Source organism: Chelonoidis abingdonii, chromosome 7 (genome assembly GCF_003597395.2).
Source record: "Chelonoidis abingdonii isolate Lonesome George chromosome 7, CheloAbing_2.0, whole genome shotgun sequence".
NCBI classification, from domain to species: Eukaryota; Metazoa; Chordata; order Testudines; family Testudinidae; genus Chelonoidis; species Chelonoidis abingdonii.
The window spans coordinates 77,188,154-77,202,322 of record NC_133775.1 but is presented as its reverse complement, the minus strand read 5'-3'; the positions used below and the strand labels follow the sequence as shown (position 1 = coordinate 77,202,322).

General features: G+C 45.8%; 1 protein-coding gene and 1 non-coding gene across 2 annotated transcripts in view; both read right to left on the bottom strand.

Annotated features, from left to right (window-relative positions):
• Window positions 1-706: 706 nt before the first annotated feature.
• HSPA9 (heat shock protein family A (Hsp70) member 9) overlaps window positions 707-14,169 on the bottom strand; it is a 33,340-nt gene continuing 19,877 nt past the window's right edge. Inside the window, exons 11-17 of the mRNA XM_032768693.2 lie at window positions 13,552-13,779; window positions 12,173-12,277; window positions 10,979-11,096; window positions 6,842-6,936; window positions 4,191-4,283; window positions 2,269-2,409; window positions 707-1,456 (exon numbers count right to left, since the gene is read on the bottom strand). Of these exons, the coding sequence (XP_032624584.1) occupies window positions 1,394-1,456; window positions 2,269-2,409; window positions 4,191-4,283; window positions 6,842-6,936; window positions 10,979-11,096; window positions 12,173-12,277; window positions 13,552-13,779 (843 nt within the window). The 3' untranslated portion in view covers window positions 707-1,393. The remainder of the gene's footprint in view (window positions 1,457-2,268; window positions 2,410-4,190; window positions 4,284-6,841; window positions 6,937-10,978; window positions 11,097-12,172; window positions 12,278-13,551; window positions 13,780-14,169) is intronic.
• On the bottom strand, window positions 12,657-12,727 carry LOC116818067 (small nucleolar RNA SNORD63). The gene has a single exon (XR_004372089.1). It is a non-coding gene; the product is annotated as a small nucleolar RNA SNORD63 (small nucleolar RNA).

Here is a 14,169-nt window from a genome sequence, read left to right as displayed (position 1 = left end):
GGGAAGGAGGAAGGAAGACATTTAGGAATGGAGAGGTTGGATGGGTAATCTGTACTTTGGGAGGAGTTAAAGTATTAATTTGCACAGACTGTGGTAGTCAGGAGGCAGCTGATACACTGTCTTGCCTGTTCATAGAAACTGGACTTTTGACCAAGTTTCAGTAGATAAAGGCTTCTCCATTACCTCACTTTGCACTAAGTATGAAGTGTCCTCCATTCTTTGTACAATTCCAAGAACTGCACCAAGCCCAGATGAGGAGACATTTATATGGACAATCAGTCACATCCAATTAAGTTTGTGCTATAAGTGTAGTGATGATGGGTGTAAACCCTCACTCTTCATAGCAATAGCCAACTGACTGCCTGGAAGAAACTTCTATAAGTGCGAAAAGCCCCATAATGCACAGTTTCTTCTGGAGCCAGTGACGCCTGGCTCCAAGCAGAATACTGACTAGATAAAGCACTGGTCTGAGCCAGCAGGACAATTTCTACATTCCAAGAGAAGCATGCAAGCACTAAGCAAGAGAAAAGCAGGAAGAACCCGTCTGAATGTAACTAGGACCAAAGCATTAATGAAGCTAGTTTACTTCAAAAACATATGGCGTTCAGGTTTCCAGTTTGCTCACATTCTTTGTGCCAGCAATGGGTCTACCAACAAATGCTACCTCACCAGGATGCCACTAGCCAAAAACTCAAGAGAAATTGGACACTTTTCCATTTTTATTTTAAAAAATCCAGAATAGATCCAATAAGAACAATTTTATTATCAGGGAAATTGTTTTACCATATGCAGAGAACAGACATGTTATGGAGCAGAAAGCTTAGATAAGCAATGCACGTAACTTCAATGTGGCCTTATTTAAAAGGAATCAAGTTACAGACAAATTAAAGTAACCCATTCTCCTTCAGTACAAGAATACTAAGCTAGCTGCAGATTTAACGTTCTCTAGCAATGTAGCTGGCCCTCCAACTGCTGAACCCAGGACCGGTTACAAATCAGTTCCCAGGAACTTGGCTCCACGAAAAGGATACATCAGGACTTCCATTCCCACCCCAGAATTTGTGACATGGTTTCGAACCTTTAAACAAATGTAGTATACCACTTTGTCAAATGTTAGGAGTAAATTATGAGTGAATTCCCATGGCGCTCAGTTGAAAATACCACAGGGCTGAATATTTAGAACTTTTGTCTAGCATGAATTAACTTTCATGAAATGATGATTCATCTAGTGGACACAACACTAAATTTATACATTAAAGAAATTATATATAGAATACTGCAAAAACACAGTAAGACTGAATTCTGCCCATTTCTGCTCAGGAAGGTCCCTTCGCTCCCAAGCTTCAGAATTTTCACCCTCTTCCTGCTGCAGTCTCTGCGCAAGAGTGACATTCTACTGTTTCTCTTCCTTCTGGTCCCCAGAACTTCCACCAGAGCCCTCTCTCTCCGAAGCCATCTGTAAAAGACACCATCTGTTAGTTACAATATGCTATTCCGACAGAGATATCCTGAGAGTTTGGAAGCAGCTGCCCAGGTTTCTTCTAGACTAATCACAAGATTCTTCTCACATTGAAAGACAAACCCTAAAGGCCAGATTATTGAAGGTATTTAGGCGCCTAGTGGGAATTTCAAAAGCACCTAGGCACCTAACACCCACTGAAACCAATGGGAGTTAGGCACCTCAGTCCTGAAAAATCTCATTAGGGCCTAAATACCATCAACAATCTGGCCCTGGCTGATCATTTTAGACAGAGCAGTCAGGAAGTCCATGATGAGTCTCTTGCAGCCAGTGACTATGCACAAAAGTTTAAACAACATTTACCATCATTTTAATGGTTTTTAATAACTGCATTTGAACATCTGGACACGGTACCCTTTCTACGCTCACTGAAAGATCTACACTGATACTTCTGCTAGGAGGTTTGCTTGAGGGCCATTTATCTTAATGTATAAAAACAGTCTCAAGTGTTGCTTGTCACCGATCAAGAGCTTTGTAATGACTGTTTCTACAAGGTATTAAAAGTTACACGTAATCCGTGGGACAGATCAGCAGCATAAACAAAATGCTGCATATCATCAAGGATCAGACTTCGGAACTTCCCTGATTGGCTGGACAGCTCAAGACATTGCGCCAGAGAAGATGTCACTAGTGCAACAGCTGCTATTTAGGGGAGTTGACCTGTGGCTTCAAGCTACCCAGGCATGGACAATCCTCTAAGGCTTTATTTGGACCAGCTCCCTCTCCCTGAACAAGCCCTGCACACGTACCTTTTTGTATGCCATTTCGAAGAGTTTGAGGGACGCCTGCTGTAGGCTGGATGCTGCCTGTCTGATGTTTTCTCCTGTTTCAGCATCTTTACGAGCCAGCAGCTCTCTCATTTTTGCAATCTCTTCCCTCAGTTTGTTGCACTGTAAACAAGTTACAAACAATAGTTACATTGCACTTAGTTTCATTAAAACTGAGCCCTGCCCTTCACTTCTATGGCCCCCTCTCAGCTCTTGCCAAAAGGAATGGACTTAAGTCTCAAATTAAAAGTCTGCAGTGCCTAGCAGCTTGTCCAGTTCCGAACGGGCATGTATCCACATCACTGAACACACCACAGCTGGCACCAACTGATCACCTTGTTAAGCCAAGGACTTAAAAGGGCCATGGAAACAGAACTGCCCCCTTTGGCTGAGAGCGGGCCTCACTGATACCTCTAGTGACTTATTGCCACCAGAGTCGAGGGGAGCAGAAAAAGCTGCTCTTCATCTCTCCGTCTTTAAAATTCCACCAGAAAGAGCCACAAAGCAGAGTGTTCAATGCACGAAGCCCCAAAGAATCTCCTCCCTTTGTTTTGTGTGGGAGGAGTGGGGATGCAAACAAAATAATATGGTCTCATCCCAGTCCCTGCTGCCATCTGTCAAACCCTCCACACAATCTGGCACTTCTTCGTCAGACTGGGAGTGTGCTCAAGAGGGCAAGATTGGCGATGTGAGGTTACTGTGGGACAGCTGCATTGACAGAACTGCGAGGGCATGGGACACTCACTCAGCCAGGTCCAGAGGCAGAATGTGGGCAGGCACTGCCAGTCCTTTACTTTTAGGCCCATAGGGTGGAAGGAATACTATGTTCTTGAAGCCTCAGATTTTCCTGCTCCAAGCAGGCTATGATCCTTCCAGGGCCCATTAACACTGCCCCTCTGGTCTCCCACAAAGCGAGACGGTTAGACATGTTTCCCATACAACTTCCCTTCAGAGGCTAAGTATGTAGTCTCTTGTCTTCCCAGCCCCTGCTAGGCCAGAGAACAAGTTCTACCCTCTCACTGGGCTACACGAGCACCTGGTGTGTCCACACCCATGTCTTAAAAAGAAGCTCAACAGTGATCTGGGTAGAGCCACTGAATCTTTATCTAAGCTAATCTAAGGGTACTTGCCAAAAATCTCCAGCCTCGGCCCTTCCTAAAACCACAAATTACTTGTTTGAAATGGATGCTTTAATACTTTTGCAGCTTGTGAACTCAGTTTTAAACATAGCTTTTGAAATGAAGAATAATGCAGAGATGAAGCAGTCACTGATTAGTATTAAAACCCCTCTGACACTAAGCATCTGACTCACTCCAGGTAAAGGAAGGAAACGAAGTTAAAACCATTTAAGCTACTCCCAAGTTCCTGGGTGCTGTACTTGCAAGTTCACCCACTGTTCTGAGACACTCAGGAGAGCATGGAAGCCTTCACTTAATACTTATTGACTTACAGACAAAGAAAACTTGTTTCATACATTGTGTCTTTGAAGAAAAAAATTCCCTCTGAAATCAGCCATTGCAAACCTTTCTGTGGAGTCAGATCAAGGGAATGATTAATTGAAAAGCCTTTCACATTAACATCTTCATAGGCCACCTACACCTTATTAACATTTGCGACTCAGGGTTTGAAACAAATTCTCTGCTACAATAAAATGTCCTCCCACACAGCCAACCACCTCCACCGTCTAAGTGGGACAAAAAGCAGCCAAGGACTGTGCCTGCCTTCCACTGTTAAGAATCCTTCATGTATTCTGGAAGTTGGCTTCTCTAGCAAGTTTCAGCCACGTGCTATTTTAAACGATTAAGAATCCCTGGGAGGTTACGTGCTAACCAATGCTTCAACTGAGAGGGAAGATACTGTGGGGAACTCTGACTCCTTTAACAAAGGCATCAGAAAATACCCACCTCATCTGCTGGCAGCTGATCCTTAAACTCCTCCATCTTGGATTCTGTATCATGGATAATCCCTTCTGCCATGTTCACAGCTTCAACACGTTCCTGGGTAAATTGACAACTGCGTAAGGGTCTATGCAATACAATAGTCAGATCTACATAACTCAGTTACAGTGTAAACATATGCGAGTGGCACAGAACCGGATGGCTTAGCGGAATGGCAATGGATAGACCTCAGACAAGATTTAACCAACTTCCTTCCCCCACCATAAGGAAACAAACAAGTCATTTACAGGTGAGTCTATGTTTGGAAATCCAAGTGAGCCATCTCAACCCTCAAATCCCAGGGAAATTCCCAGGTGCGCTCCCAGATGGCAAGGCCAAGCACATGGCATTTGCTGTGCATGGATTGTCCCGTGTGTCAGTAACACCAACAAGGAAGGCAAAATGGTTTTTGTTTCAGTATTTTGGGAAAGACACCTGGAGCCTCAGCTTTCAGACCCAACTACGGAGTTTCTCAGCTGACAAGGTACTAGAAGCAGTGTGGAGCATCATGCATTCTGTGAATTCGGGGGTCCTTCAGATTTTTGGTATCCCCTATGCTTTCTTCAATATTTAAATTATTTTTGCATATCAGGTTTGCTGGTCAAGAAATGCAAATCTCTACTAGCTTTCCTGGTTGCAGAGATAACCAGCATGAGGCCTGCTGCAGTGCTGCCTTACTACAGGCAGATGAACCACATGGCCCATTGTTCAAGTGCGTTAATCCATGTGGCAGCACGAACTATTGTACTGATGGCAGTCTCAAACAGAGCAGGGCTGGATGTTCCACCTGTTTGGAGGAATACCCCACAAGAATAATGTGATCCTCAGAAAGGTGAGGTGCAACAGAGTTGTTAGCCAAAAAAAAAAAAAAAACCAAACAAAAAACCCTTCCTTTAATTTCTATTGATCCTTGTTAGTGGTTCAAAGTTCACAGCACCTAATCTGAAACCACCACTACCCCAGGCACCTGAGCTGGTACACTCTACAGAAGCCAAGAGTTAAAAATGGGAACCAGGGAATGAACTGCCCTCATCCGTGAGTGAGTCACTTCAGATCACTGTTTAAGCATGTCAGCAGGCAGCACGGGAAAACTTGTACTATTGTCTGTGGTGCACCCAATCGGTGGAGGGGTATCTCCTCGCCATTTCACAGTTGTCATTCAGGCACTTGAAACCACCAACTTAGTTCAGTGGGTTAGGAACACGAACAGTGACAAGACAAAGAGATGGGGTAGGAATGTTCACAACACTCCACACAAGCCCTATATATCCACAAAGTCTGCCTGACGGACAATACATGAAAACAGACAGTTATGCAAGTAGCTGGCAACTCTCAATAGTGTATTTTGCACATGTAACTTCCAAACGCCAAGCGGTCAAGAATCTCAGGGTTTCAACAGAGGTATGAAGCAGAGAAGAAAAAGCTACACCTCCTCCTAAGAAAAGTCAGCTTCTCAGAAAGCTACTCCAATATTCTACTCTTTCGTCTATACCAGAACTTCACCCTCCTGAGGATCAAAGATTTAAAAGTGTTGCCAAAACAAGATCACTAGTTCTGTAGAGATGAGAGCAGTGTAAAGCATCTAGAGTGTCAATTTCTGCGGTCTGTAAACGTATGCTAGTACTATATCCTACAGTATCATCTGCTTAAATCAATGTTCTATATTTAGTAGTGCAATTCATTATAGTTTACTCTCATTAAATCAATTAGTCCCAACCATTAACCTTATGAATATTATAGATTGGATCACTTGAGTGCAGAAAGTGTCACTCCTTTTTGACTAAGTCAATGTGGACTCTGGCCAGATATTCCCTGAGGGAATGGTGATCCCATGTGCACGGAAGGCATACCAAGACGCAGATGAGATCTGGCACCCAAGATGCTGGAGACCAGGCTTTTAACATGTGCACTGCAATTGCCCATTAAAGGGGAGTGTGTTATGAGGGTTAAGACCAACATTTTGGTTTCATAAAATTAACAAAAAAACCTTATTTCAATGAGTTCAGTGAAAAGAGTTTAAACAGCTCCCTGCTGTGTTTGCACCTACCGATGCAGCATTGCACTGTTCCATGAGAAACGGGAAGTGAAAGTGGTAGGTCTAGCTTCAATATCCAGGATGAATTAAATGTAAACATTCAACAGCATCCATTGTGAAAAGTAGATTCAACCAGATTGTAAAAGTTCCATTCACATATTAGTAACAGGTAGGGGAATTCGTCTATTATAACACAACCACGTCCCTTTAATTCTTTAGAAAAGAAGAAGTTTAAAATACTTGGTTTGTAAACGTAAGGTCAACTAGTGAACAGAGGTTAACGAGCTGGGTATTTATATGCTTATATTTTCTTGCAGTTAAAAGCCAACTGCATGTAGAAATCTGGTAATAGGGGACAAGTGGTTATCTAGGCATCTAAAAACCCATTTGCACATGCAATTGCAGTCATTGCACATGCAAATATAGGCTTGAGTACAATGACCTATGATCTCTTAATCTGGCCCTTATATGTCAAGCCAGAAGTCCTCTGAGTAGAGGGCAGTTTCATAATATGGAATGGAGATTTTTGACTGGTAAACTAGTAACCCATTAGATGAGACCACAATGACCACCATCAAGTTACCTTTCTTCGCCTATCTTCCTCTGCATATTTCTCTGCATTCTTCACCATGTTCTCAATGTCATCTTTGCTGAGGCCACCAGAAGACTGGATCACGACTATATTAGAAAATAAAGTATAGTATTAAAAAAAAGCTGCTTTGCATTTTAATCTCTTCCCCTACAGCAGAGAACGAAATAATCACGTCTTTTGAAGAGAGAGTGCTCCTACATTTATGCTCCAGCCACACCAGCTAGCCTATGTTGCCATGGATTGTTTCCTTGTACTAATGAGCCACTAGCACAAGGCGTGTATTTGACCCAGTGCAATAGTGACACCTTAGAGCAGGGGTTTTCCATTTTTTTTTTTTCTAGTGACCCAGTTGAAGAAAGTTGTTGATGCCCGTGAGCCAACGGAGCTGGGGATGAGGGGTTTGGGGTGTGGGAGGGGGCTCTGGGTGCAAGCTCTAGGGTGGGGCCAGGGGTAAGGAGTGCAAGAGGGAGCTCTGAGTTTGGGGGGACTCAGGGCTGGGGCAGGAGGTTGGGGTGCAGGAGGGGATCAGGGCACTGCGCTGGGGATGAGGGGTTTGGAGTGTGGTAAAGGGGTTTGGGGGGCTGAGGAAGGGGGTTGGGGCACAGGCTTACCTCCGGTGGCTCCCAGTCAGCGGCACAGCTGAGGTGCAGAGGCAGGCTCTCTCCCTGTCCTGGCACCATGGACCACGCTGTGCCCCAGAAGCGGCCAGCAGTAGGTCTTGCTCCTAAGCGGAGGCGTGCGCAAGCAGCTCTCGCTCACAGCACCCTCCACCAGATCCCATTGACCAGCAACTGGCCAATGGGTGAGTGGAGCCAGTGCTAGGGCCAGGGGCAGTGCTCGGAGTCCCGTTCCCCCCCGCCCCCCCACCGCCTAGAAGCCCAACCTGCTGCTGGCTGCTTCTGGGGCACAGTGCAGTGTCGGAACAGCCTGCCTTAGCTGGGCAGCACCGCTGACAGGACTTAACCACCTGGTCGGCGGGGCTGAGCAGAGCCATCGCGACCCAGTACCTTCCATTCCAGAATTGGGTCACGACCCACAGTTTGAAAGCCACTGCCTTAGAAAATGCTTAGTATAATCTAAGAGATCCGATAAGAGAAAAGTGTCGATCCCCAATGACATTCATTCCTAGTGACGCATTTACCACCTCTCTGCTCTCATGCGAGCATTCAACTCTTGGGCTCAGAGAACAATCCCTGTACACCTTCAAAGTAACAATGCTGAATGGCTGCAGTTCCTTACGAAGCTGCTAGTAGTCTGTATTATTCTAGTTAGTGCACCTATCTAAGGAGACCTACTAGAAAGTACAAGGACAGAACTGCACTTGGAGAGGCTTGGTATAATGGCAACTCAGATAAAGGCTCTGTTCCCAGCCGTGCTAGATACTTCCTTTGTAACCATCTGCAAGTCACTTCACACTGTTCTTCAGTTACTCCATGTGGAAAGTGAGCCTGTGTATAAGGCCCTCAGGCCAAGGAGGCATTCTGGCTCAGAATGCAGGAGGAATCTTTATCAGGTCATGGAGTTTCCTTTCATTTTTGGAGAGCAGCCCAGAGCAATTCAGAACCTGGCTTCCAGACTGTTTCCAGCCATGCTCTCCCTCCATTTCCTTCAGTGATAGAGCTGTAGCTAGCTTTCAGATAAGGGTAACTTATTTTTTCCTACTGCTGCCCTGTGAAAACTGCCTTGTTTGAGCCAAAGTTGCAATCTGCATTTCAAGTGGGGTGGCATAATGCAATTTTATTGGAAAGAAAGGGACAGATGTCATCGGACATTTACAACACTTCAGGAAGGGAACCAATTTTAGGTCTTCATCTCAGAAAGCACTTAATTTTTCAAAGAGTATTCTAGGTGACAGTGAGCCTAAACCCTAAAAACCTAATAGCACAGGTCTATTTAAAAGTTAGACAGGGGATTAACAAGTCAGAGGTTTACAATGGGATCATGGCTGCAACCTGTGTTATATGCTACAGATAGCTAAAGGCTGGGCCGAGAACCTTGGTCCCCCATATCCAAGGGGAGGTATCTGTTGAACACCTGTAACGAGCTAATACAAGGCAACAAACAGTGCATGCTCCTGCTCCAAATGAATTTGGTGTTGATAAGGTGTTTGTTGTCAACAACAGCAACAGGACTGAACCCAAAAATATTCACCAAGATCATTAAAGCACGTTTCTAATTATGTTTTCTTCAGCTATAACCTGCAAATTCATCAAGGAATTCCATAACTCTGGAATGAAGAGGCAAAACGCCATTTTTGAATGAAGCAGAAAAAACTGGAAGTCAACAAATTATCATGACACGAAAATAAGTGTCAAATAATGACAATTTTTCTTCAAGCTTTGTAGAAATCCAGCAATCCAGGCTAAAGAAGAAGTTTTCCAAGCCAAAGCTGTAGGGGTCTAAAACAGCGTAACATGGTTACAACAGTAACTGTGGAAGCAATATTGCCTCTAATATTTGATTGTGTTATTAAGTAAACAGTGACAACAGCTTCAGGTCCCCAAACTCCCTGCAGTTTCAAGATGTTGTTTCTAGGCTACCAGAATCAGCTGGTTATCAGGGGAATCTGCCTTAAAGTACCTGGGTTTTAAATTGTTTGTGGCAGAGTAGCTAGGAATAAAGTACATTCTTAGTACCGTGCTTGTCTGATCAGATGCACTCTTCATGCCAAGTGTCTTGCTAATTAACCTCCTCTCCCCTAACAGAGCTTGGCACACTGATGCTGTCCCATGACTAGACAGTAAGCTGCTAGGACTATTAGCATATGACACTAGTTTCTCAGATGGACAGTGTGCCAAGGAGCATAGCACAGCAGGGAAGTGAAAACGAGCTCCTACCTGGTCCAGGGTTCCCAGTCACCTACCTCCCTGCTCAGCCCCCTCCCTTCTCCCCAACCAATGGAAGAACAGAACAGTCTCTGCCCCAAGTACCTCTGTGGGTAGGTAGCTCTGCCTCTTGGAGGTACAAGGGGGCATGACACAGCTGCTCACCTATCACTATAAGGGGACTTCTTTTCTGCCTACATCACTGCATTGCACAGAGTGAAAGACAGTCAGGCTGCTTTCAATGCAACTTCATCTGCTGAAGTGAGGACTTAAAAGCTGGTCCTATTTCCCACCAGCGACGAGTCTCAACAGGGGCTGCTCACGTACAGGGCTCATTTTAAATGGAAATTGGGCAACTTTAAGGTAGTAGTAGATGAGGGTCACAACAGCCTCTGGCAGTCCATGCAGAAATAAAAATTCACGAATGAGCCACTTTATTGAAGAGTGCAGTTTTTTTTTTCTTCTTTTAAAGAAGCCACCACCGCTGCCTCATACCGCTCTGCTCCCCGATCACCACATGCTCTGAGTGTGCCCTATGCCATTACTGCTTCCCACTGGCTGGCTGTTTGAGAGCTGAGAGACAACAACAGCAGGGGCAAGGCACACCTTTGCCAGTAAGGAGAATGCAACCAGAGATGGGAGGCCTGGAACAAAGCTGGAGACCAGAGCTGATGGGGAGCCTGGCACATGGGTGGAGTCTGTGTCCCTGGGGGAGGCAGAGTCTGGGGGGAGAACCAGTCCAGGGTCCCAATGCCCCTCACAGCAGCAGAGAAAGGACTCTGCTGTTACATCCCCAGCTCTAGATATGCCTCCCCACTGGCATGAGTGTGCCCCAACTCAGGGACTGACCACAATTAGATTGGCTGTGGGAGGTGAGAGCAAATGTTAAGGCAGCAACCAGAGACTGGTAGTAAGGGGTGGAGCTCCGCCCCTGCTTCCGTGATGGAGAGATGATGGGGCCATTAGGTGGCACTGCAACCTGGTGTGTGGGCTCCTGCTCCCAGTCCTGGTGCAGAAGGTTTAACACACTGGAGCCGATACCACGCCTCCTGGATAACTCGTAACAAATACAAGTTGTCCTACCTCTCCCCTTCCCTCCATTTGTCTGCCTATCACCCTCACCTGCTATGCCATGCCTGACTCTAGACTGTCAGCTTTTGGGGGGGCAGGGGTCACATCTAGTTTGAGACATCTAGCACAGTATTGGGGTTCACACACTCAGAGGTTCACACAGAGTAGCCAAGCATAATTCCATACATTTCTTTCCCTTCAGTATAAGGGATCCAGTGATAGCTGCACTTACTTTGCTGTTCACGTCCTGTCCCTTTATCCTTTGCTGAAACGTGAACAATTCCATTAGCATCAATGTCAAATGTGACCTCAATCTGGGGCACGCCTCGTGGAGCTGGAGGAATTCCAACCTGGAAACCAGAAGTGCTTAGCCATTAGTTCCCCCAACAGATGTGGGTTTGGTCTACAAGCCTTCAGTGTTGTGCATATTATCTTGGTGAACTGCCAATTCAACTAAAAACAACCTCAAAGCAGATCCCAGGATATGCCTGTCAGAACTCATGGCAAATTAGTGGTATCTGATAGACTTAATGGGACAGACCTAATTTAATGGGGAAGCTGCCATAAATGTCACATGAACAGCAAATGCTGTTTTATTACTTAATGCCAGTAAGTCACTTTGCCCATCCCATGCATGGCAGCAAGTTTAATTTCCTTTAGTTAATTACTTGGGTCTATTCTGGGGAGAGCCAGGCCCCACTTGAGGCTACCATGTTTAAATGGTGACATATTCACCATGCTTCACGAGATGCAAAGTCCTGCCTTATTGGAGGGTTCCTTCTAGGAACTGGATTTAATATTAGAGTTGTCAAACACGAAGAGGCCTCTTAAGAACCCGTATAAGCTTGAGGCGGCCCCGATACAGTACAGCCCTATTCAACATGACCACTCTTGAAATTAAATCACAAGTGTCCATACGGATCAGGAGGACAAATACCTGTACAGGCTGATTACGTATAAAGACAGTCAACTAATCAGCCACGCTGAACTGCAGCAGCTACGTCCTATAAACAATTATTCCTTGGAACATGGTAACTGCTGTCTAACACAATCTAGGCTGCTCCAAAGGGACTTGAAGGGAGGGGGTGATTGGCCAGCTACTGGCTGCCTCAGGGACAATTGTGAAGCAACATGGGATCTAAGTAGTGACTTATATTTGGCAACAGGCTCTAACATCCTAGTTCCATGGGTACAAAAATCAATGCCTCTAAGATAGTATGGCTACTGAAGGCAGGCTGACAGTAAGGCCTACTGATTTAGAAGCCTGGATCACTTTGTGCTTTATATTTGTGGGGCAGGTAAAAAGCAAATGGGTTCTGTTAAAGTCCCCAATTTCGGGGGGGTGGGTCGTCAAACAAAACGGGAGGAGGCTTGGAACTTACTGAGTGAAGGTAGTTTAAGTCATGAACATTTAGTGCAAACATACCAAAGTGAACTGGCCAAGAAGCTTGTTGTCAGAAGCCATCTCTCTCTCACCCTGGCATACTTTGATCTCCACTTGAGTCTGCCCATCAGCTGCTGTAGAAAACACCTGTAGAAGGGGGAGAGAAACAGAATATCTAACAGCTTACAATCCCTGAATTGACCTACTCACTACACAAAGACAAAAGGACAGGGAACAGCATGAAAACTAGGAAGTTAGGCTGAAGGGATAAAGAACTACTTGAAATGTGTATTATCCCTCTATGCTTCTCAAGCCTTTTAATACAGTCAAGATTTTAAGGCAAAAAGATAAATATTGGAAGGCACCAGGGCAAGATTTCAACAAAGGCAGTCAAAGTATTTGCCTGGGAGTCAGAGGGGAACAAGGAAACAAGCGCTGGAGCCCAATCTTGTCAGTATCCCTGCATGACAGGGGGAAGAGCATTCTCTATGACTCCAGGCCACCAAAGGCAGTTTTGGCAATGCACTGTGCTCAGTTATATTAAGTCTCCGCACCAGTTCTCTTCAGAATGATGTGTTGATAGTAACATCATAGCACAGACACAGCCCAGTTCTGTCCCAAGACAAAAGCTCAAGGGATTTCTCACCACATGCTTATAAAGAGGGGGAGGGAAGTTGAGTTTATTGGGTTGAAAGCTATCCCGGCCCCAACAAAGGAAAGTTACTCACTAATCTGCCTCATTTTGGGTTGGATTTCAGCCTCTCCTTCCACTTGGAATTCTGTCTAGGTTTTTGGGGGTGAAAAGGAGAAGAGACTCTGAGATCCCCTGCTCTCCTCCCTAATGGCTGCACATTGCAGGGACCCTCATTAGCCAGCTGAAGAAGCCCTCAGCCTCTGATGGTTGCTAGAGAGCAATACAAGGCATATCCCTCTCTCTCTCTCTGGGGGCAGAAGGCTGCCCTAACAGGGTTCCCAGCCCTTGCTGCAGTGAGAACTCGTCTTAGTCCTGAGCCCAAAAGTGCTACCACATGACCACTACTAAAAGTCAGCTGGATCTTCACTGTGTGTTCAATTCCAAATGCCCTATACCTATTCCCCATGCTGGGTGTCCCACCTTCTCCCTCTCCAACCCTAGGATCATGCCCACGCTGCTCTCTCTGCACACAGTGCTCCTCCAGTCATGCTGCCACACGCAGCAGAGTGAACTGTCTAGCTCTGAGTGGCATGACTTCAACCCTCCTGGGCAACATGGATAGGGGAAAAAAAAGCATACTTATCATAGTGTCCCCATGGGACTTAAATGCAGGGACGGGGCAGAAATAGAACATGGGGCACCTGAAGCCTGCAGTTGTGCTGTCCCCAAGACAACAGCCCAGGAACTCCATTAGAAGCAGACAGTTACCAAGATGTTTAAACCTCACCTGGCTCTTCTTGGTCGGAATCGTCGTGTTCCTATTGATGAGCTTAGTGAAGACACCTCCCAGCGTCTCAATTCCCAGGGACAAAGGGGTCACATCCAGCAGCAGCACATCGGTGACATCACCAGCTAACACACCACCTTGAATAGCAGCACCAATAGCAACAGCTTCATCTGGATTAACTGCTTTACTAGGAGAACGGCCAAACAGATCCTGCACAGTCTGCTGCACCTGAATGAGTACAGAACACAGCCCATGTGTAGGGAACTCCTGCTATCACAGCCTTCCCGCCACAGTCCACCCCATGGTATAATGAAAATGTATATGAGACAGGACCCCTTATTATCTGTCCTCCAACAAGTTGGCACTTCTGCTGTTCCCTCCTCCCCCTCCCCCTCACTACTTCTGCCATCCAGTGGCAGATGAGATTAAGCTTCAGGTCCATGACTGGCTCCTACTCCCCGCATCCTTCAATTTGCTCCTAATAGCACCCCGTTGAGTGGATTCAGGTGCACCCATATTTGCCCTACACCTACATCACCTAGGAGGCCAAAAGACAGTCAGTCCTCTCCTCTGGAGTGCTGTTTCCAACCCAGTGAGCCAGCAGCGAGTCACCCAAGG